Source organism: Schistocerca nitens, chromosome 6, assembly GCF_023898315.1.
Source record: "Schistocerca nitens isolate TAMUIC-IGC-003100 chromosome 6, iqSchNite1.1, whole genome shotgun sequence".
Lineage (NCBI taxonomy): Eukaryota > Metazoa > Arthropoda > Insecta > Orthoptera > Acrididae > Schistocerca > Schistocerca nitens.
In genome coordinates this window covers 496712892-496738620 of record NC_064619.1, presented here as the reverse complement: position 1 = coordinate 496738620, position 25729 = coordinate 496712892, and the positions used below count along the sequence as shown (strand labels likewise).

Sequence of the window (25729 nt, the reverse complement as noted above, 5' to 3'; positions counted from 1 at the left end):
CAAACTTGCAGGGTTCTTTTTGTCACCCTTTTTATACACAGGAACGACCATAGATAATTTCAGCTCCTCTACAAAGTATGCCTGTTAGAAAGTATGCCTCTGATAAACATTTATTTATGCAGTGAGTCAGTGGACAAACAATGAAATCAATTACTTGCTTCAGCAAATGCAAGACATGTCATAAATACCAGCACTATCTGATGACAAAGTTCCTTACTGTTTTTAATACAGTTCTAGGAGTAACCACAGAGAAAGTGAGAATATTATTGTAGGACGTCGCATGATAATTTTTTCCTAAGAGTTCTGATGGACTTTTATCACGTTTACTGATGCCACTGCTTACTTCCTTTAATAAAGTAATCATTAAACTCTTATGGAGAGATACTGATTTTGACCTTATGTGATTCTTTGCAAACACCATTTATGAGATTCCAAGCAGCAATGCATTTATTGTGGTGTGCATTGTGTGACTTTTTCACTTCAGTAACTGCTTTTTTATAATCATACCTCCATCTTACTTACAAAGATTTTGCATTTTCAGATTTGGTGGTATTATATATATCTGACAGCATCATTACACCATCTTTCATATCAGACAGCACTTTTCTTTTTTGACACCTTCTTTTTACAACCTTTGTCTGTCACTTTACATTTCCTAACGGGAATACTTTATTAAATATTTGCAGAAATGAGTTAAAGAAATATTCAAAATTTATCTTAGCTGACTCAGTATTTGATAGACAAAGATTACCATCATTTCTCTGGCAGAACTTATCTCTACCTGCAACGGTTTTCGTGAACTTGTCAATTTTTCCATTGGTCATTGGCCTAGTGATCATTTTTGAATTGGCCATGTCACCACTAAGACTAACTGAGCTGGCCTGTTAGCATATAATAAGGACACTGATTTGTGGTCAGAAAAGAGAAACACTGTTACATTCCACTGAGCTTGGATGCATTTAAAATTAACAAATATATTGTCTAAGCACACTTGTTTCCTAGTAGGTTTATAGCTAACACACTATAGATTGAACTGTCATAGTAGGTTTTTCAAATCACTAATCCTGCGCTTGTCAGTCGACATGTCAAATTCAGAATTAAGATCACCACCTATTATAATGTCATGGTTGGTAAAGCTTTTCTCAGTAAGTGCACATAACCACTGGGAGGCCTGTACAATGATACTACTATTAGCTGCATGCTACTTATGACTATACTAGTGGCTTGAAAATTCAGTTCTTCACACACATAGTTTAGATCTAAGTTACCAGTGGTGCAATTGATTGATGTACCAACATTGATTGCTACACAACCTCTCTTGTGAACTACTCTGCAATTACTGTTTGATAAACTATAATTTTCGAACTTAGAAGCTGAAATTTCATCTTCACTGGTCCAATGTTCACTTAAATACAATAATTCAAATTTATTCTCTGCTGAGAAGTCATTCCTTGTCGTTTGAACCTTGGATGTTTAAAAAACTGATTTTTCAGGTCTATATTTTGCTCTTCCTCAGTTTTTAGAAGAATACTTATTGTTGGATTTTTTTTTACTGGTTTATCCACATTTTTACCCCCATCAAGCCATTTTAGTTTCCATCGTTTTTTATTATTTTGCTAATGTCTGTAAACATTCTGCTTAATGTTAAAGGTCCCAGTTTATTTAGGTGCAGTCCTTCCTTTCCTCGGCAGTTTTCATTTAGGAATTTATTTGGATCTATGAACACTGCTCCAAGTCTATCACACTGTTCTTTTATGGCACAGTTTATTTTGCAGACATATATATCACTTACATATCTTCTTTTTACTATTGCACTGATTATGAGCTTGGAACCTGGATATACACTACTAGCTAAACGAATCAAGTTTCTGCTCTATCTGAGAGCATAGTTCAACAGTGCATTTCTCACCTCCTCCACGTCCGTTTTTTCAACTAAAGAAACTTAGGTAATGCGTAAGAAAACTGTGTGTGTGTGTGTGTGTGTGTGTGTGTGTGTGTAATTTGTTTGCTCTTATAGTATTAATTAAGTTTTAATGGTTACGTTAAAAATTTACATTGTCTGTCACATAGCAAAACTGCTCGAGACAAACTTCATTTCAAAAAATATTTATTATAATCTCCTATGAGTGTCCAGTTTTTTAATCTCTGATTCATGTATCACATCTCTTCTGCAGTTTAAAATTGCATATGTATCCACCTCTGTAGTTGCCTCATATTTCCCATTCATATTATATTACTGTCAATTTTATTGCTTTATTTTCCTGAAAGGTTGATCTCTTATAAATTAGCAAACCTCTTCCAGTGGGGAGGATTCCTATAGCCTCTATGCAACAAACTACGCTAAAGTGCCAAAGAAACTGGTATAGGCATGTGTATTCAAATACAGAGATATGTAAACAGACAGAACATGGCGTTGCGACCAGCAACACCTATATAAGACCACAAGTGTCTGGCGCTGTTGTTAGACTGGTTACTGCTGCTACAATGGCAGGTTATCAAGATTTAAGTGAGTTTGAATGTGGTGTTATAGACAGTGCATGAGTGATGGGACACAGCATCTCTAGGGTAGCGATGAAGTGGGGATTTTCCCATACGACCACTTCACGAGTGTACTGTGAATAACAGGCATCCGGTAAAACACCAAATCTCCGACACTGCTGCGGCCGGAAAAAGATCCTGCAAGGATGGAACTGACGACGACTGAAGTGTGTCATTCAACATGACGGAAGTGAAACCCTTTCGCAAATTGCTGCAGATTTCAATGCTGGGGCATCAACAAGTGTCAGCATGCAAACCAACAACAAAACATCAATATGGGCTTTCAGAGATGAAGGCCCTCTTGTGTACTCTTGATGACTGCATGACACAAAGCTTTACACCTTGCCTGGCCCATCAACACTGGCATTGGACTGTTGATGACTGGAAACATGTTCCTCGGTCGAACACGTCTCATTTCAAATTATATCGAGTGAATGTGTATGTATGGGTATGGTGACAACCTTGCGAATCCATGGACCCTGCATGCCTGCAGGCAACTGTTCAAGCTCATAGAGGCTCTGTAATGCTGTGGGGCATAAGCAGTTGGAATGATATGGGACCCCTGATACGTCATGTCACCTCTGTCTGATCACCTGCATCTGTTCATATCCACTGTGCATTCAGACAGACTTGGGCAATTCCAGCAGGACAATGTGACACCCCACCCATCCAGAACTGCTATAGAGTGACTCCAGGAACACTATTCTGAGTTTAAACACTTCTGATGGCCACCAAACTCCCCAGACATTAACATTACTGAGCATATATGGGATGCCTTGCGACATGCTGTTCAGAAGAGATCTCCACCCCCTCATACTCTTATGGATTTATGGACAGCCCTGCAGGATTCATGGTGTCAGTTCCCTCCAGCACTACTTCAGACATCAGTCAAGTCCATGCCATGTCATGTTGCGGCACTTCTGCATGCTCACGGGGGTCCTACATGATATTAGGCAGGTGTACCAGTTTCTTTGGCTCTTCAGTGTGTATATACCATGGCATGTTAACCCGTAGAACCAATTAAATTTAAAAACAAGCAACAAAGTGATAAAACTAGTTTTCTAGCATTATATACTAACCTATTGCCTGTCCCTCAATCAACTTGAGCCCTCCAAGTTGATCACCAGGAGCTGCCCTCAATGTCTGAAGCAGGTGCAGAACCAGCCACTGCCTCTCTTGCGTTGTGAAGAAAGTGGATTCATTGTCCGTCCCTTCAAAACAAGCTGCCTCTTGCTGCACAAATTCCTTTAGCCCACCTCCAAATTCTGATTTCAGTGTTTTTGGAAGATGAAGTTCCTCTGCTGCCTTCAACAAACTAAAAAAGATTAACATCATTTCAGAACAGCATTGCAGTTTTCTACAATTTCCAGTTTTGTTGTGCCAAAGAATGTGCATGATGTTCTGTAAGCATCTCTGTTTCCATATATGATATGGTACTCTTATAGGCAGACAGATCCATTTCTATGTTAAGTTTAATATAGTCCCTTTCTGAAAATTGGACTTGGCAAAATGCACAGAATGAAACAGTGTGCTATACTCCAATTAAAATTACTTTGTGACTAACAGACTGCAGTGGCAGCGGAGAATGTTGCTTGCATGCAGTCAGCCACTCTTCACATGTTCCTATAAAATGGGCGATGTAACGAGCACTTGGCACAAGAGAAAGAACTACGACTGGATAGTACTTGGCGCCTGTCTTCAAACAACTGAAACATCATTCACAAATTAATTTTAATTGGAGTATAGGTTTTACACCAGAACAAATGGAAGTGAACACAAGCAAATGAGTACTGGCAGAAAATTTGCCAGTGTTCACTATTACACTGGAGAGAACAGATCAGATCATGAGAGAATGGGAGCAGATTGTGAGTGCTGCACTTTTTATTTATTTATTTTTTTGCACTAACGATTGGCACACAGCATACAACACTATATAGTTTGAGGCACAATGGAAAACTTTGATATTCTAAGAGGATCATTTCCCGTGGCAAGTGCAATAAGCAAAATGGTGTATGAAGAGAAGAATTTAGGTGTCTGAAATTGTATGTACATGTGAAATGTATGGAGGTAGTACATTGCATCTCCAGCTATTATTAGAATTATTCCAAAACTTTGTACATATGTTGATTCATGCTTTTAGCTGGTTTCTCAGTATGATTGTGGAGGAAATTTAAAAGCAGAACACTAATTGCTGATGACAAACATAACTGAAAGAAGGCTAGCATTTACACTCTGGTTATTAGCAACTGGAGATATTTACATCATTGTTGGTTTTGCATGTCAATAGCTGCAATGTCTCAGATAGGTTCTGGTGTCTGCAGTGACATGGGAAGCACTTCAAGGCTTTTATTAAAGCATGTATAAGAAATGTAATAATGTTAATAAAATATGGTTAACAAAATGTGCAATATAGTACACATAAGACCTGTCACCCATGCTACTTGACAAACCTTTTTTGATATCATCAAAAATCTATAATACAACAGTGAAACAACAGCCATGTAATTACAGCTACTGTGAATGTAAGCAATGAGGTTGACTACACCTTCCATATATTTTTAATTTTAATCAGCGTAGCAGGTACATGTTCTCAAATATTTCTTTTTCTTCAATTTTTGTCTTGCAGGTCTCTCTGAATCTAGAAGCACCTATGATCCTGACATTCTTCTATCAGCGATATGCATTCTACTGATTCCAGTCCATTGCTCATGCAACTCATGTCAATAACGGAAATGAATAAGATAGAATACAAAAGCTTTCTGTATTGATAACATCAAAGCAGGGACAATGTGCCATGAATCGCCACAGTAAGCAAAGGCATATCATTCAACGTACTTTCACCTGTCTCTCAAATGGCAATTGTAAAACCTACTGTTTACACAAGATGGAATTCTTGTTCACTGTTGTTCCCTCTGGTGGTAAACCAGGCTTTGAAGGGGTCAGCCGTACTATCTGCGCAAAATTATTTAAATTCTTCCATCAATTATATGTGATGGCTGATGTTAGTGTGAAGTCACATAGCCTCTTCTGTAATTGGCTGATATAAGCAGACCGAATAGGCACCATGGTGCTTTACGTATTTGCAAAACTTTACTGCCACATTCGGCAGTTTTCTTATTTATACTTGTCCTGACAAAACTCTACCATCTGGTGAGCAAGATGTATGAGACAGGTGAAATACCTTCATACTTCAAGAAGAATATAATAATTCCAATCCCAAAGAAAGCAGGTGTTGACAGATGTGAAAATTACCGAACAATCAGTTTAATAAGCCACAGCTGCAAAATACTAACGCGAATTCTTTACAGACGAATGGAAAAACTAGTAGAAGCCAACCTTGGGGAAGATCAGTTTGGATTCCGTAGAAATATTGGAACACTTGAGGCTTATCTTAGAAGAAAGATTAAGGAAAGGCAAACCTACATTTCTAGCATTTGTAGACTTAGAGAAAGCTTTTGACAATGTTGACTGGAATACTCTTTCAAATTCTAAAGGTGGCAGGAGTAAAATACAGGGAGCGAGAGGCTATTCACAATTTGTACAGAAACCAGATGGCAGTTATAAGAGTCGAGGAACATGAAAGGGAAGCAGCGGTTGGGAAGGGAGTGAGACAGGGTTGTAGCCTCTCCCCGATGTTATTCAAACTGTATATTGAGCAAGCAGTAAAGGAAACAAAAGAAAAATTCGGAGTAGGTATTAAAATCCATGGAGAAGAAATAAAAACTTTGAGGTTCGCCGATGACGTTGTAATTCTGTCAGAGACAGCAAAGGACTTGGAAGAACAGTTGAACGGAATTGACAGTGTCTTGAAATGAGGATATAAGATGAACATCAACAAAAGCAAAACGAGGATAATGGAATGTAGTCGAGTTAACTCGGGTGATGCTGAGGGAATTAGATTAGGAAATGAGACACTTAAAGTAGTAAAGGAGTTTTGCTATTTTGGGAGCAAAATAACTGATGATGGTCGAAGTAGAGAGGATATAAAATGTAGACTGGCAATGGCAAGGAAAGAGTTTCTAAAGAAGAGAAATTTGTTAACATCGAGTATAGATTTAAGTGTCAGGAAGTTATTTCTGAAAGTATTTGTATGGAGTGTAGCCATGTATGGAAGTGAAACATGGACGATAAATAGTTTAGACAAGAAGAGAATAGAAGCTTTCGAAATGTGGTGCTACAGAAGAATGCTGAAGATTAGATGGGTAGATCACATAACTAAGAGTTTGTGGCACAACTTGACTAGAAGGAGGGATCGGTTGGTAGGATATGTTCTGAGGCATCAAGGGATCACCAATTTGGTACTGGAGGGCAGCGTGGAGGGTAAAAATCATAGAGGGAGACCAAGAGATGAATACACTAAGCAGATTCAGAAGGATGTAGGCTGCAGTAGGTACTGGGAGATGAAGAAACTTGCACAGGATAGAGTAGCATGGAGAGCTGCATTAAACCAGTCTCAGGGCTGAAGACCACAACAACAGTAACTTAATTCAACATATCAATTGACAGAAGGGTTAATATTCTTTATTACATACCTAAGTACAAGCATCTTAGTTGACTATCGTTTGCTGACAACCTCGTTTCGATACCTGAAACTCTTCACGAAATAAAAGGGGTGTTACGTATTACGTGACTCATGCAATATGGTTGGCAGTGTCGTTTATTGTCAAGTCTCTTCTAACGGTTTGTAAAAAGGTGTGACATTTTCTTTGTTGAAACCCAATGCTCTTGAAAGAAGTTTCACAGGGCTTATGAATTGATAGGTGAGACGAATGATGATTCAGAAACAGGTCTGCCCAGCTTCTACCAGCTTTGTTAGTGGTGAAACGTGCATTAATGCCATTCCTTTCAGCTAAAACAAATGCCATTTGTTGAGTTCCCATTTTCACTGCTTTCACAGCAAAGATGGCTTCAGCCATCTTCAAAGGGTTCCAGTCTACCTTCTGTCCTTAAGATTGATATTTAGGTTTATATATGGCATTCTGAAATAAGGTAGTGTATCTTTCAACTAAAGTTATATGAATGCAAACTGGTCCCTAGTTAGACCCTTTGTGGTAGCCCGTATTTGGACCACACTGTGATTCCCCAAAATGGCAGAACGGTAATTACGAAATGCAGATAGAGATATGGAAACCAGGTTAACATGTCAGTAAAATGAATTGCAATGCAGAATTAAGTCAGAAGATCGAGGAAATGGTTAAATACATACCTCTCGATAAATTGCACGCCGCAAATCAAGTTTGCACAAATGAAAATTCACTGCATCCAAACAACAAAGTTCAAACAATCAACTATTTACAATCATTCTCAGAGGTAGCGGAGAGTTGATTCACACATTCCCTAAGCAGGTCACAGCATGTACTGGGCCCCCAGACCACATTTAGATAAATATCCATACTTGGACTTTATCCTTTAGCCACTTCAGTGTGTTAGTTTTATTTTTTTTCCTTTCTGCTTCTAACAGTCTTTCCATACACGCCACATAATTTACAATAATTTACTACCAGGCATTTTCTGCATGGTTGTAACAGCACCACCAAGTGGACTACACTACACCAGTCAGTACAGACTAACCTTTTGGTGTCCATGCTTCCACACTTCAACACCTGACCTGCTGTCCAGGGGAAAATAAGCATTAATAGCTTGCTCTTGCCACATACACATGGAGACACTAACCAGCCTAAAATCATTCTACTCTTAATCACTCTAATTATTTGACTGTAAATGAAGTAAATAATGATGTAGTGTTGTTCAATACATTGTCCTCAGTCATCAGTAAAAATACCTGCACTTATACCCCAAACACAATATACGATTATAGAGAATTGGAAGCACAGTTTATATACCCTGTAGAGGTATGAAAAAGCGAAATCAACAAAAAAATTATGCAATGGAGCAAAATATCAGTTGTAGTACAAATTTCAGCCGCTAGCCACATTAACATTAGTATGTGATACTAAGAAAATAAACGAATCTACTGACAATGGTGAAACTTCATTGAAACATGTTCTGGTAATAAATAAGAGAGAATCATGTTTGCTCAAGGCTGAAATATATTTCCTTAAAAATTATAGGATAGTTTCTTTGACATCACATCAAAATTCAATAAATCAGAAATGAACTATCATTTTAAGATTATACACAAACCTCAGCCTTCAAGAAAAAAAGAAGTAAACAATCCTATTTCAACACTGAACAGGTAACAAGTTACTGATATTAGTTAATGGCCATCATCAGATTTTTATACAGAAAAATAGCTACCAAGTTTTGTGACATTTCACAAAAACCACCAATTTTGCACTATTTCACTAAAATTGCCAATTTCGCATTTTTTACAGAAACTAAAACAGGTTCAAAATGCATAGAGGAGAGAATTTACGAATATGCTACAATGGCAACTTGTTTAAGTTAATTACAAGTGTGTGTATAAGTGTTTAAAACACTCTTTCTTTTGTACTCGATACGCAAATGGAATTAGAAGAAATCCTAGTAACCAGTACAATGGGAAGTAATGTCTGCGAGGCACTTCACAGTGTAAGTCTGGAAGAATACTGGAGGTAACGGCAGAGAAATGAACAAATGCACATGATATTCTAAAAGTGCACTCATATCTTGTCTTTTCAGTCTCATCAAAAGTATTGGAAACACATCTGACATCAGGGTGTACAGTTTTATTATAAAATATTAAATTATTTTGAATAATAGATTTGCTTTTCAGCAACAAAAAAAGCTACTGTCAATGTCATTAACCATTCACAACATTTTAATATTTTATGATTAAATCAATAAATTTGGATGCAACACTGTGTTAATGTTTATATAATTTTGTATTAAAACTTTTGTTTCCCTTTAGCAAGGTATTCCACTAGATTAAGCTCAGTTGCTCACATCACTCGGATGCTACACATCCTAATTACAATAATATATAATTAACTTGATACTGTGGCCTCAACAATTACATTTTTCATTTAAATACCCAAAATTTATTTCAGCCCTGTGACCCGAGGTTCCACGCAACTTTTCTGCAACTTTTCCCATTTCCTAAGCCTCGCCAGTCCATTTCCTTCACCCTCTTCCTTACCCTTCAACCCTCCTGTCACAAGGAAGATAAGTTGGATGCAAAAGCTCATGCATTTTCAAAATTTTTTTTTTTCCTTCTTCTGTTGCCACTTGACGAGTATGTTTTTTTTATCTATACATGTCATATTTTCAAAATTTATATCAAGATGAAGCAGTATTCAAAGACCATCAATGTGACTCATTCTCTTTTACTTTTGCGATTTGGTGAATATAAGTTAGTGTTTTACACAACATCTTGGAACCTAATATTGCAAATTGTCTAACCCCAGACACCTATTACTTAAAAATGCATCTGAATACATTAAGACTGCTAATGACCTACTTAAATATCCCTTAATACTGCAATTTATTATCTCTGTAATTTCACTTATTGGCCTGCTGTGTATTAAGCCACTAATTTTATGCCTTGAAGTTGTTTAGTCAAATTATACTGTGTTTCACTGACTTCTTTTTTAGCCACTGTAACTGCAATGAGCATTTGTTCCCACAATTTATTAACACATCTTGTCTAATGATTTTTTTTTCTGAGATAAGGAGGATGAAATTACATTCTCCTATTAAAATCAGTTTTTGAATTTACATGCCAACCTTATTTAACACAGATTCAGCTATCATTAAAGGTCATCTTTTTACCATCAGTTTCACTACAATGCTGAATTCTTTTGTTTTTAACATACATTTCATTTAGCCACTGATATTTATTTCCACCATTGTAATGTTCACTTTAGTATCAACGGAAAATTCAGTCAAGGAATTAACAATGATAATAATGACACTGAAGTGCTAGTAAGTACTTACATCCAGGAGGCAAAATGTTTACTAATAGTGATACATACTCATGAAAGTGAAAGCAGAACTATCAGTTCCTTTCCTATGGAGGAAAGAGGGATAGAATCCTCATCCTCACTACAGGTGGGTCCCTCTCATCCTAGGGCCTTAGTGACTGCCTTTCCTTTTTAACCTTCCACACTTGACCCCTCTCCCCTCCCCATGGAATGAACTAATAGTTCACTTTTACTTGTGTACCAGTGGAACTAAACATTCATCTCCTAAAGGTGAACATGTTCGGCACTCTGGCTGAGCTTCTGCTTCCAGTGTAGACTGTTGCACTCAAGGTGCAGACTGTGGCATTTGCTATTAATTGAAATGTCTATTATTTTCCCACTTTTGCCAATAACATAATGAGAGTCCACACATGGAGGTTTCAGTGCTCGTTTCACTCCGTATCTGTGTAACATCACATGAGTGCATGTCTGTAACCTGTGGTGCACATTATTTTGTGATGTTCCAGGTCTCGATGATGGACATGGTCGGATTTGCGTCATCTGTTCTCTCAGCTGAGAAATGAAGTCTGTTTGATTGGTGTCCTCCATCATGACCATGTGTGGACCAATGAACTCGCCAGTCATGCTACTTCTTCATAAGTTAACTTGGCCAGAGAAGCGTCCTGATGGGGTTTGCAAGTGTTTTGCAGACCAAGCAAGACCAATGGTATAGATGTTCTTCAATTTGATTCGCGATACATTAGTGCGACTTTTAATGACTGGTGCCAGTGCTCAATCATTCCACCACTTCCTGTATGATAGTGTGTCGTCTTGTGATGTACACCACTGCAGAACTTTAGCTGGGCAAATAGTTCAGATTCAAATTGTTGGCCACACCCCATTGTGTTGTGTAATGGACAGCCGAATGGGGCTATCCAGTGCAAAACAAAGGTGGAGGCTAGTGTTTCCACTGACATACTGTCTACTAGTATAGCTTCTGGCTGGAGGGTAAAGTGGTCAGTTGCTGTTTATTGATACTGTTGGCCATTTATGGGTGGTAATGGTCCTATTTCATAGATATACATATGTGCTAATCTTACAGTTGTGTCTGGGAAATCTACCACAGTTACATGCATGTGGGAAGATACTTTACTAAACTGCCACTGAACAAATGCACGAGTCCAGGTTCTACAATCTTTCCGCATAATGGGATATACAAAATGGTTAGTGATCAGTTTAGCTGCTGACATAAAGCCAGGGTGACATAAGCTTTGCTGGCTCTCAAAAGCATGTCTACAGAATGAGGAAGATAATAATGGACAAGATCTTCCATTTGAGACTTTGCCATATAGTTGAACATTTGTGACAGGAACATCAATCAGTTTCAACCGAAGGTTGGAGGAAGTATCTTTCACACAATCCTGAAGCTCCTGGTGCAACTCTTGTGCTTTGGTGGGTTGAGTAAAATTCACTGAGTCCGTTGTACTGTTTATGACGGATGAGCAGTTGGCTACTATGTTGTCCATTTCTGATATGTGGCACATCTGATTGCTGAATTGAGCAATAAATTCCAAATGATTGTGTTCTCATGGTGATCATTTATCGTTGTTCTGCCTGAAGACATAGACATATGGTTTGTGATCTGCGTAAACTGCAAATTCTCTTGCCTCCAAATGTGTGTGGAAATGTTTAACAGATTCATAAACTGCAAATAGTTCATGATTGTATGTGCTCCATTTTTGTTGTGACAGAGAGAACCTGTGCAGGGGAAATGTGGGTGTCTGCCACACACCATCTACGTATTATTGTAATGCTGTGCCAATTGCCATCTGACTTGCACTCAACACCAGTGGGAGATGCACTTCTCAAGTGGACTTTGCAAGGTGTGTCACGTTAGCTCTGCTTTGCTTGGCTGTCTCTAAAGCAGTGTTCATAGTGGCCATCCACAGCACTGGTATTTTCCCCTTAACTTTAGGGCCAGCCAATGGTGTGGTTAGAGGTTCTTTGATCCCCGCTAAATGGGCTACACGATGCCAGTAAAAACTGAGAAATCCCAGGTAACGGCACAATTCTTTTGCAGTTTCTGGCTGTGGAATCTTCAACACTGTTTCTGCTTTTTCTGGATGCAGTAGCGATCCTACTGATGAGATCAGGTGGTCTAAAAAAGTGATCTCTGGTTGGCCACAAACACACCTGGCAGTGTTTAATACAACACTGTATTTGATCAGGCATCCAAGGATTTCAGTTAAGTGCTGTTGGTGTTCCTCTGCCGTGGCTGATAAAACAAGGATATCTGCAAGGTATGAAATGCAATATGACAAACCTTGTAGCACAAGTCTCTAAACCTCTGGCAAGTCTGTGCAGCATTCCGTAAGCTGGACAACATGAACTGACTCTCTAAGAGGCCAAATGGTGTAATACTAGTTGTCTTCGGTACGTCCTCTTCAACCAAAGGAATTTGTTTCATCTAGGTCTTGAAGGGATCGGTTGGTAGGACATGTTCTGAGGCATCAAGGGATCGCCAATTTAGTATTGGAGGGCAGCGTGGAGGGCAAAAATTGTAGAGGGAGACCAAGAGATGAATACACTACGCAGATTCAGGAGGATGTAGGTTGCAGTAGGTACTTGGAGATGAAGAAGCTTGCACAGGATAGAGTAGCATGGAGAGCTGCATCAAACCAGTCTCAGCACTGAAGACCACAACAACAACAGGTCTTGGCACAGTCCAGCACACTGAATACAGTTGTGCTCTGTAATGCGTAATTCTAGTCTATAAATAGGAGTACTGGATAATGATCTGGCACCGTTCTAACGTTAAGGTGTGGTAATCTCCGCAAGGGTGCCACATGACATACTTTTTTGGCAACAATAGTAGATGTGACAACCACAGACTGTTTGAAGGGCACCACACTGAATTCTGCTTTGCAATACCAAAACGATCTGGAGGAAGGCTTCTTAGCTTACACAAAATTGGTAGGCCAATGGTGGTGTTAATGTAGTGCAAAGTGCTGCGACATAACTGTGCTTGGGCAGTCATGTCATATCTGGGAACTGCTCTAGCAGCTTGGTGCATCCACTGCCTACTGACTGGATAAGTTTGGCATTATGCACCATAATGCTGTGTCAAGCAGATAGGCCAGTGATGCTGTTGTCAAGATGTGTTGGCAATGTATGGCAGCAGACGATAATGTGCTACTAGAAACTTCTGTCCTGTCTTCCGATCAGTTATGAAGAGGTGCAGAGGCAGCAACCGACAATTGGGTGCTGTTGCTGTTTGGGAAAGAATGTGGCAAAATGAATTTGTGTGCCCAGTCTCAGAACTTTTGATTATACAGCAAATGACATGCTGTGATGTGCCGCCCACTGCTGGAGAGTCCTTATAGAAAAGATTCTGGACCTCATATGAAAGTGTCCTCTAGCATTTCGGTTAAAGAGTAGCTCGCGGATCTATTTTCTCGGTGCTTCAACCATGCCCGCGAGGCAGTCTGTGCGCATCTCCATCGGTGCGCTGTTCCTTGCCATCACTATTTAACTGCATGAGGTCGGCATGATTGTGTCCTGGATTGCAGTATATTCAATACCATGCATGCATCAACCTTGCAGTGCAGATGTCCGACAAGGAAATGTCTCCAGTGGTGGGATTGACTTTTTGAAACCACCTATACCATGATGTTGGTTAAGATCCTATGTTACGGCACCCTGGAGCCTTTCACTCTGGTGGACTATTGTCTGTGAGTAACGGTCAAAAAAATTTCAGAATTTTTTTGTGATGCTCCTCAGCATTAAAAAAGTAGTATTTTATAGCTAGCTGGTTGTGTGGTGTAATGGATAGGGTATGGCCTTCACACACTTGTCATGGGTTTGAATCTTGTTGGGTACTTTAAATTTTTTTATTTTTAAATGTTCATCAAAATAGCTTTGATTATTATTCTTATTCAATTAATTGGTTTAAATGTAATTTTTTTTTATTTCTGTTCTTTTGTCACAACATTGTTATCACCATATCAACTTTTCCACTTCTCTCACCTTACCTATCATTCTTTTTCTGTTTGAAACCTTTGTTCCTGTGACTTTAATTAATTACAGGCAGAACAATCCAAACATATAATGAAATGACTCAAGTACGGTCATTACAAATATAGGTCTAGCAGCCAAGCTTAATTGGTAACTTAGTTAAGTTTTTCTATTTGTCAGACCAAAACAGTCAAAGATCGCCACACTACAGCAAAGAGAAATTTTCAGTGCTTCTGATGGCCAGGGTACAAACTCTTTTGAAGCATAGCCAAACAAATCAGCTGATGGCTTGTTGTAAATGTGTGTTGATGTCTGCTGCTAGAAGCTCATTGTCTTTCTAGATTAATTAATTTTTTTGCAGTTTATTTTGTCTCTTCCTTCATTCATTTCACATTTTTCTGCAACTAAATTCTACAGTAGTTTTGGCTTCTTTTGCCTGCTCTTTCCTTTGTTACCTAGTTCATCACACATTTATTTGAAATCAATCAGTTACAACTGCTCAGTATTTTCCAGATTTGTACCCTTGCCTTGTATCTCTCCACCAACCTTGAATTTGACAAATATTCTTTCATTGGAGATAATTACCATTTCTTTCTAGGTGATATCATCGGTAACCCCACAGTCATTTTCACACTCATAATCTTTGTTATATTATTCTATGTACCTGCAACATTTTTTCTTAATAGGAGTCAGCTGCCCTTTAACACTTGTAACAAATGCTAGCACTGCACATTGCACCTAATTTACTACATTAAAAAAGTGCCTTTTCCTCTCTAGTTGTCTTAAACTTTCATAAAAATATATTATTCCACTCTTATATAAACCCCCCCCCTCCCAATCCTACAAATTAATGCGTATGTCTTAAGTACCAAACATTGTTGTACTGCTATGAAATAAAAAATAGTGTGAAGCCACAAGAGAAAATGTGTTTCATTGCATTTCGTATCAGTTCAACACCCTCCAAATTCTATGTCAAAAAATTAGAAGATTAGTTTCACCTGAGAAGTTTGAATAATGGGCAAGGCACGTTGCACTCTATATATATCTTCACCTGACAACTGGAGAAGAATAGGGCACCTATCACTTTACCTAACAGCTGCATAAAGAAAGAACACTGCATGAGCTTCACTTAAGAAGTTATATAACAGAGAGAGAGGTGGTACTACTTACACAGGGAAAGGAGCAGTAAGATAAAAGCCATAACTGTCAGAAGATGCATGGTGTCGGACATGCACCACTAAACCAGGAGTTCCAGCACGCAGACGAGATAAGAGCCACATTAATGTAAAATCCTGAGCCCCAGGTGGGAACATCAGCACTACATCACATTCCTAAAAACAAATAATCACAAAAAATAGTCACCACTTATGAAAGACCTAACAAGAGTAATTAATTCATACATCCTCGAAATTGTCACATGACAGTTTAGAATAATTTATACTAGAGGAAGCATGAATTGCATTTTAAGGGCTAACTGTAACAAGTAAGTATTAATTCAGAGGAATTCTGGTTTATAACAAATGCCTAATTCTCACAACACATCATCCTCAAATTATGCTAATATCATAAATTGTCAGTTTCAGTTACAAGGTAGTGAATTACTAATAAAATGTTAAAATGAGACCCGTCAGTGGAGGGACTGGACAGGAAGTCCATACGGAATTTCAAGTCATATACAAGGAACACTTCTTCAGTGACATACAAAGATAGATACGGGGTTAACAGACTGAATAGAACTCCAACGTATTTCCACACTACTGTGAGGAATAGTGGACTTTTCGATTATTCTATTTGGATATTTTGGTAACAGTATTTGAAATTTATAAGGTTGAAATAGTCCTCAGCTTCAGTCCAAAGATTCCACAGTAATAATAGCAACAGTAGAGCGATCCATATCTAAAAATGATTTTAAAAAGTATATAAAGATTCATCCACAGACAACAATCATTAACACACCTTCCTTTTAATTTGAGGGGAACGAAAAAGTCTTAAGATTACTAAAGAACACTGTCATGAGCAGCATTACCAACATACACTATTATATGTAGGTTGGAACCCAAATAGTGGGAACACTGCTGTGGAGACACTATGCAATGGAATCTACTATTGTCGCTGATAGCACACTTTGTTGACATACCTACCTTACCTCGAGCAAATGGATTCGCCCGTCCCATGTCACAGGGGTGCGCACGATCGAGGGAAACACAGTCACTTGTGAGTGAGCGGTCTAATGTAACGGTGTCACTATGTTTTCGAAACAGGAACAATGGAGTTGGATCAAGATTGAATGTTCCAGAGGTCGTACAGCATGACAGTGTCATTAAGGTCTTCAAGGGGCGTGCAGGGCCTCAGCATTGCCGTACAGAACAGTGGCACACTGAGTGGCTTCAACGAAGGTCAGCAAACTGTGGCAGACATGCATCGGGCAGGTGGTCCTAGTGTCTCTGAAGAAGAAGAAGAAGAAGAAGAAGAAGGAGTGCATGCTGTTGCCACATTAGTGGACAGTGATTGACGCCATACAATTTGTGAGCCTGCCCATGAAACCAGATTAGTGCATACTGAAGGAACACCTTGCATCCTGAAGGAGTGCCTTGGCATGCGAAAAATTGCAAACAATGGGTTCTGCAGGAACTGATGAAAATGCAGAAATGGATGCATTATGACCCTGCTCTGACGCACTTGGAGTGCTATGAGTGCGAAGGAGAGGATTTCTTACGCCGTATTGTAACACTAGATGAGACATGGGCCACATTGAACGAGCCAAAACTAAAACGCTAATCCAACGAATGGCGTCATTATGGGTCAATGCGAAAGTTGAAAGTACATCACAGAGCTCCAGTATGGAGAAAGTTATGGCAATTCTCATGTACGACTGTCATGGTGTTATCCTAATGCTTTACATTCCTCCACGGCAGACCGTCAATGCACAGTATTACTGTTCATTTTTGGAGCATCACCTGCGACTAGCTTTGCGAAAGAAGCGGCGACACTTTCTGCGCAATCCACCCATCATTTTGCATGACAATGCACAAGGGCATACAGTGCAAGCTGTGGCTGCTCTGTTCGGTTGATGGGACTAGGAAGTACTGCACCAGCCACCATACTCCCTGGACTTACGTCCTTGTGACTTTGATTTGATTCGAAAGATGAAGAAACCACTTCGTGGCATTCACTTCAGAACTGTTCCACAGATTCGACAGGCAGTAGACTGCTCCATTTGCACCATCAACAGAACACGCTTTGCTAATAGTATATTACGCCTTTCACATCACTGGCAATGGGTTCTACACAATGCTGGTGACTACTTTGAATGACAACAACAGGTGCAAACATGTAACTCTTTTGTATTGGTTGTGAATAAATAGTTGTCACTATTCCAACCCTCATAAATTGACCCATAGGACACAGTTTGAGTTGGTGAGCAACAAGAAAAAAAGTTTTGGTGACACTTATTTTCTATTTCTTACCTGTGTAGGTATTGTCTGAATCCATAATCGGCGTGGTGTCATCAAATGACCTGTACATGGTATCTTCCTCCGCAAGAGTAAAGATGCTAGAATATAATAATGAAGATAATAATAATAATAATAATAATTATAATAATAATATCAGAATTATTAAAATCAATCAAATTATGGAATCATAAACAAAATGGCAGGATGATCCTTTGATATTTATCTGGGGGAAAAATTGCATAGTAAAACTTGTGAGGACTTGCAGCAACTCATTTATGTGATATAGCCTATTTAGGTAGAAACTAAAATCTGGATAGCTTCAAAACAGGGAACTGATAAACCTGACAAAAACTTATTTGAGCCCTGGTTAAACAGCAATTATTTATCAGTTTATAGTAAATTACAAGAGTATGTTTTACAAATGATATAATTTTTCAAAATATGACCTACATGAAAAATTTTTCAGCTCTCGCATGCACGCAGGAGAGATCTTCCATTTGCAGTCAGTTTACTGGAGTTATATCTACATAAGAAAGGGGTGGCAGGGCAATTCCAGTAGCATGGGGACCTATACCACTTGATGCACCAATCCATAACAACATTCTGGCACAAATATCTGCAAAGTGTGCTTCAGCTTGCATGCTGAACATTGATTTTTGCATTATTGTATGAATGATTCGGCTACTTTGCCTTTAATGTGATCATCATCATCATCATTATTATTAATCCCTGTATCAACTCGCAATGATGTGCGGGATTGGGGGATGAACTGCCAAACAAAGTGAAGCAAAATGTTTCAGTGCTGAAATCAAACACGCGTGTCTATGTATCTCCAGCCTAGTATTCATCTGACAATTTGTTTAACTTCCAGTTTCCACTATACAGGGTGTTTCAGTAGTGATGGTAAATACTTCATACATGGAAAGCACAGTACGAAGAAGCTAAAAAGCTCCAATAAACATGGGTCCATAATTCAACCGTTGCTGAGGTATCACATTAATTTGAGTTGAGAACCAACTGTAAACACCCTTGGATATCACAATATTTCTGAAGGTAACTCAAGGCTTGTGATCAATTACCTATTCGTTAACCATGCACAACTACTTCCCTTTCACCCTCCGTGAACTGCACTGTATCGGTCTCACAATAAGTTACAAACATAAAGGCACCATGGACAGAAGTTACACCAATGACGAGTACACTGACATACACTTCATGTATTGCAAAGCAAATAGCAGTGCCCTTGAGGATGTACAACCGTATGAAGAAGCTTTCCTCTCCAATGAAGAAGCTTTTCCTCTCCACAGGCAGTTTGACAGGCATGCATTTAGCCAGTTACATCAGTGCTTTAGAGAAACCAAGAGTTTCACACACCAGGTACGACAAGGTTGTAAGTTTTGTTTAGATTTAAGACTTTCTGATCGCTGTGCTCTGTTTATGGAGTTACCAAAAACAATAGCACCTTGCTCAAAAAACCTAATGTTGAGGAAAGCTGTTATACATTGTACACAAATGTCTGATAACTTAAACAAGGAGGATTGCTAACGAAGTGTGTGTCATGAGTCGTAGCAATGTGTGGCAAATTTTGCATTGGCAAGTACTCTATCCTTATCTCCAGCAAGTGCAAGCTCAGCAATGCAGACTTTCCTCCTAGAAAGAATTTCTGCCAATGGGTGCAACGACAGTGTACCCTGAATCCCCTGTTTTTAAGCAGTAGTCTGTTCACGGATGAAGCTGGTATTTTTAAATGTGATAACTGTCAGATTTGGGCCAATGTCAATCCTAATGCAACACTCATATCGCAACACGAGCAGCGTTATCCATTGAATGTTTGGGCAGGACTGCTCAGACACTTCCTACCACAGAAACTAACTGGACAGCAATATACAGCTTCTGCAGACTGTACATCCAGATGTACATGATGATGTCCCATTGAACCAATGCCTGAACGTGTGTTTCAGGCATGACAGTGCTCCAGCACATTTGCATTTATGAGTGCACTCGATTCTAACTCAGACTTACGGTCAACATTGGATAGGTAGAGGGAGGCCTGTGCCATGGCCTCCAAGATCTCCGGATTTAAGTCCCATGGACTTCTGTGTGTGGAGTCATGTCCAAAACCTGATCTACACTACCAAGGTCAACTCTCTTGAGGAATTACACTTGCGGAGTGAAGCAGGCTTCCAGCATTTGCAGAAATCCCCAGGACTGCCTGCGATGATTTGCAATTCTTTCCCCAGGACTGCCTGCGATGATTTGCAATTCTTTCAGAGACAAGTTCATGTTGGGGATATGTGAACAAACAGTATCCAGTGTGCATAGTGGCAGACATACTGAAGTACGCAGTAGTTAAGCCACTATTCACAAAAGGCACAAAAGAATGTATGGGAAACTATCGCCCAATCTCTCTTCTTCCATCACTATCAAAATATTTGAAAAGCTAGTCACCATACAAATTCAAAATTTAATAGGAAAATTTAAAATGATCTCAAAAAAATCAGTATGTATTTCAAAAAGCCAAAACCACAATATCTGCTATAAAACATTTTACAGATAAAATTAACTCACTGTGTGCACAGGATTTTTTTGTGACCTACCAAAGACCTTTGATAGTGTGAACCACTCCTTGCTACTCTGTAAACTGGAAAAGTATGGAATTAGGGGCACAGTGTTAGAATGGTTTAAGTCCTATCTATCCAACCGAAGACAAAGAGTGGTTATATCATCAGAGAGAGGAACTTATATTTCAAAATGAAAAATCATTTCGTATGGAGTACCCCAAGGTTCTATCTTGGGTCCCATTCTGTCTTTGTTTTACATAAATGATCTACCATTCAATATTGTACTGTCACTCAGTTTTATTTGCAAATGACACATCTGTATCACTAAAGTAAAAGTACTGACCAAATTCCTCAAATTGTATTAAATACTTAAAAAAAATTAGATACCTGGTTTGATTTAGATGGGTTAAAATTAAACATGGACAAGACTCAGTTAACGCAGCAAAATTAAACAATATTCAAGTCAGTCACAGAAACCAGGACTTGCAGATAGCTAGCTGTGTGAATTCCTAGGAATGCAGCTGGATAAAAATTTATCATGGGGCTCACAATACAGTACCCTGCATTTAAATAAAATTGTCTAGCATTTGCAAGGAGAATACTGTAAAATGCTGCCAGTATGGGCGTAAGAAAAGTAATATGTCACAGCTACTTTGAGTCTGTAATAAGGTATAGAATTTTATATTTGGGTAACTGAAACCATATGTGTCGAATATTAAAACTTCTGAAAAACCATTAGAAAAATACACAATTTAGGGCAGGAAAAAATGATGCTTTCCATTCCCAAAAAATCTAAGTATATTAAGTGTTCCCTCAGTATACATCTAATGGCTGATTATACAGGGTTATTACAAATGATTGAAGCGATTTTACAGCTCTACAATAACTTTATTATTTGAGATATTTTCACAATGCTTTGCACACACATACAAAAACTCAAAAAGTTTTTTTAGGCATTCACAAATGTTCGATATGTGCCCCTTTAGTGATTCGGCAGACATCAAGCCGATAATCAAGTTCCTCCCACACTCGGCACAGCATGTCCCCATCAATGAGTTCGAAAGCATCGTTGATGCGAGCTCGCAGTTCTGGCACGTTTCTTGGTAGAGGAGGTTTAAACACTGAATCTTTCACATAACCCCACAGAAAGAAATCGCATGGGGTTAAGTCGGGAGAGCGTGGAGGCCATGACATGAATTGCTGATCATGATCTCCACCACAACCGATCCATCGGTTTTCCCCTTACAGAGTCATCCAGAACCTTTAAACTGCGCATACCATCGCCGAATGGAGTTAGCAGTTGGTGGATCTTTGTTGAACTTCGTCCTGAAGTGTCGTTGCACTGTTATGACTGAATGATGTGAGTGCATTTCAAGCACAACATACGCTTTCTCGGTTCCTGTCACCATTTTGTCTCACTGCGCTCTGGCGGCAGAAACCTGAAGTGCGGCTTCAGCCGAACAAAACTTTATGAGTTTTTCTACGTATCTGTAGTGTATCGTAACCATATGTCAATGAATGGAGCTACAGTGAATTTATGAAATTGCTTCAATCATTTGTAATAGCCCTGTATTTGTACACAGTAACCCTGATTTATTCATAGCAAATCATTTTCAACATGATTACAACACCAGAAATCAAATTAATTTTATCCTGCTCACCCACCATTTAAAACTTTATGCTCAGACTCCACATTATATAGGTATGAAAATTTATTAAAAAAAATGGAAGGAAGCTAATTGCTCAGCATAAATTCAGAAACCCGAAAAAAAAAAAAGTCATATATGAGAAACTAGTGCAGAAATGTTACTATTCAGTAGAAGATTCATGAATGACAACCTGAAAATTTGAGAAGAGGGCAAATACTTACGACTTAATTTTCAAAAGTTTGTTACTTTTGAAGAAAAATTATTAGCTGATTAATTAATTAATTACCCATTACAGTATATTATATTATTCCTATTATACGGAAGCTTGTGAACCAGTTTCTGTGTTTTAACATGTCCCACACATTCAGTCAATGACCTGAAATTGTATGTTATGAGTAATAAACTTGTATCCTTTTCTTATATGAAATGTGATGCAAGCCTTCATGTTGTAATCTTGTCATTTTGCATTAACTAGAATTCAATAGTAATGTTGTCATTACAAAATCATTCCTTTCTACAGCCATTTTGTTCCTGCACTAGGAGGGTATTAATTATCTATCAAATTCAATTTTTTATAATTTTTTTATACAGTTTGTAAGAACAAGTTTGTAGATTTATTCCTTTATTGTGCTCAGACATTTCTTCCTCATTTTTTATATCACTGTCTTCCGCAATTCAATTCAGATACCACCCTAGTCTTCCTGCATTCATGTAAGAAGTGTAGGAGCTTCCTTAGTAACTTTAGTTACCCCCATTTAAGGGGGTTCTATGTTGATTTCTTCAAACTATATGCGTTTCATCTGTTCCAGAGCCTTCCATAATTGATCTATTGTGATATCATCTTGGTACTCAAGTTGGTTCCCTTTACCCTCCGAAGTTCCTATTTATGGGTCGACAGAAGTGTCCGATCCCACGCGTTGGCTTTGACCCATGACGTAAGGGTGATGTCGTGTGTGACGTCATGACAGCGCGGAGTTTGGTTTCTGAGTGTGGCGTGTTTGTAGATGTCGTCGTGTTGTGGTTTGTTATGTTCTCTGGTGGTATGTTCAGGGTTTTCGTTTTTGTGGTGTTATGGGCTCAGTTTGCTTTTGCTCATTATCCAGAATTGTTCGAGTGTCGGCTGTGTTTGTATTGGAATTCGTTTCAGTGAGTTAACGATTTTGTGTGAAGGTTAATTTAGTGTTGCTCGCTGTACGTCATGTGGTAATTTAGTAAAATTAATCGGTTGTTGTTTTTGTTCAGGAATGGATATGACAGATAAAACTAACAGTGCGCAGGTCAAGGGAAGTGTTCGATCCCAATATGTGGCTGTGTATGTTGTTATCGGGAGGTGTTTTTGAGCTATATAGGCCAAGGGAAGTGTTTGATCCTAATATATGGGATCGGGAGCTACTGTTGAGCTATATAGGTTAAGGGAAGTGTCCGATTCCAGATGATATTGTGTTTAGTGGTATTTGGGGAGTTTTGTGAAGTCAGTTTTTTTTTTCGTCGTTTTGTATGGTTTTGTATGGGGGTGGGTGTCTAAATTTGTTTATATTTGGTTTCCCCCACGCAAAAACACCCCATTTCCTGCGCTTGTCCCGTTAGTGTCATTAGGCCTTTTGTGGAAAGTGTGTGTGTGTGTGTTTGCTTTTTGATGTATTTTCGTCCTCATAATGTGTACGTAACGACTTTATATGCGCCATATTGGAATCGTGGTTTATGGTCGTTTCCGCCATATATGTGACATCATGGGTCAAAGCAGACGGGCGGGATCGGACGCTTCCATATTTCCCTATTTCTCCGTCTTTCTCGTCATCTTATTCCATAGTTGTTGGTACCGTTTTATCCAAGTTCCCTTATCTATGTAATTTATTTTTGCAGCAGCTCTTTATTTAATTTTTAAGTTGCTTCATGTGTTTATAAGCCACCTCTTTGCACTTTTCTACAAATCATTTGAGCCCCTTTGTGTATTATCACACAGTTTTATAAGGTATGCTCTTTAATTTTTTTTAAATTGTATTCTCTATTTCATCATTCCATATTCTAAAACCATTCTACTACCTCTTTTTTTTCCTTTTGCCTACATTTTCAACTGCTACTCTCTTAATGTATGCCTGTTTTCCCATTGTGTGTTCACAACGATCTGTACGTGTACCTTGTATGGATACTGTCCAAGTCATCATTGATACAGGTATTTTATGCTAGATTTTCTTGTAACACATTCTTTAAACAATTCGTCTTTAGTGTTGCATGATTATTTAGTTGTTTCACCCATCCAGCCAACAGGGTTATCTTTGCTACAACACGGTAGTGGTCTGAGTTCATGTTGCTTCCTCTGTGGACTCTTATGTCTCGGACAATTGATTTAAGTTTTCTATTTAATATAAAAGAAGCAATACTTGATCATGGCCTCTTGCACTCTGAGTATATTTCTAAATTTCTTTTTCCTAAAGAATATGTTGCTAATTTTCTTATCATTGAATGTTTCAAAATGTCTTAGCTTTTGTTCATAATTTATGCTCCTACAACTTCTGGCAGTGGTGTATTTCAAACGGGTGTATTAATACATCCACTTATTAACAAGTGGTTATGTTTACTTCTGCCTACTTATTTTTTTAAATCATCATAAAAAACACACTTCTTTCTTCCCCTTCTTCAGGAGCATATACACTTATTTTTGTCCATATCATATAATAATAGAGAATAACAATAATAACAACAACGACCACACACACACACACACACACACACACACACACACACACACACATATATATATGCACGTGTGTTTTGTGCGTTTCCTGCTTCAGAGGAAGGCCTTTTGGCCACCAGCTTAAAGATTTAACAGTCTTTCCGTTGTGTCTGCCTGCAACTCAATGTCTCTTCTACATGGTGAGCAGCAATCCATCCTTTTCGCAATACTATTAATATTCCATTCTGGACTTTTCACTGTTTGATTAATTCTGTTTTGTCAATTCACAGACTCTTCAGAACAACAGTGTGAAATGTGGAAGCCAACATTCCCCCACTTCTCTGAATCTGTTCCATAGGAAGAGGAACTGGCAAGACAAAACTCCACGAGAACTAGAGACAGGTTCCATTACAACAATGCCTGTTTCTATATGCAAAACAGACTGACTTGTAGGATAGCCTAATATTAACATTTCAGCAACATTTAATGCACTCTGCCATATATAATGCATCTTTCTTCACAAAAACTAAAACTGCACAGATGTTAGATTATGGACAAGTAGCTGGTGAGTATTTTGAAGAATATATAGTCTCTTGTGTCATTTACTATACCCATTCATAAATCAAAATTTTTTCATATAAATTTAAAAGAAGCTACAGAAGTTATTGGTCTTGCTGAAACTATACTATCGTAATCAGCACAGTTAAAAAAACTGAACAGTCTAGATAACTACAAATAATAAAGCCACATTTACGTTTATGTATACATAAATTCTCTGTTGCTTTTTCACAATAGTTTACTATTTATTCTTTTCAGTATATGCCACTATATAGTGACTTGATTTTTCACTACTGTATGTTCATTAGTCTCCACAATACCTCTTTTGCACATCAAATGCCTATTCTCATTTTATATAGGCCTATGTAGTACAAGATGTTAAAAATCAAGCATTTGGATGCACATATGAACAACACTGAAAAACTAATTTTCCTTTTCC

At 38.4% G+C, this 25729-nt stretch overlaps 1 protein-coding gene across 1 annotated transcript in view; it reads right to left on the bottom strand.

Annotated features, from left to right (window-relative positions):
- LOC126263661 (anoctamin-8) overlaps positions 1–25729 on the bottom strand; it is a 179159-nt gene that overhangs the window by 152167 nt on the left and 1263 nt on the right. The window contains exons 2-4 of the mRNA XM_049960770.1: positions 17861–17946; positions 15564–15724; positions 3618–3853 (exon numbers count right to left, since the gene is read on the bottom strand). Of these exons, the coding sequence (XP_049816727.1) occupies positions 3618–3853; positions 15564–15724; positions 17861–17946 (483 nt within the window). The remainder of the gene's footprint in view (positions 1–3617; positions 3854–15563; positions 15725–17860; positions 17947–25729) is intronic.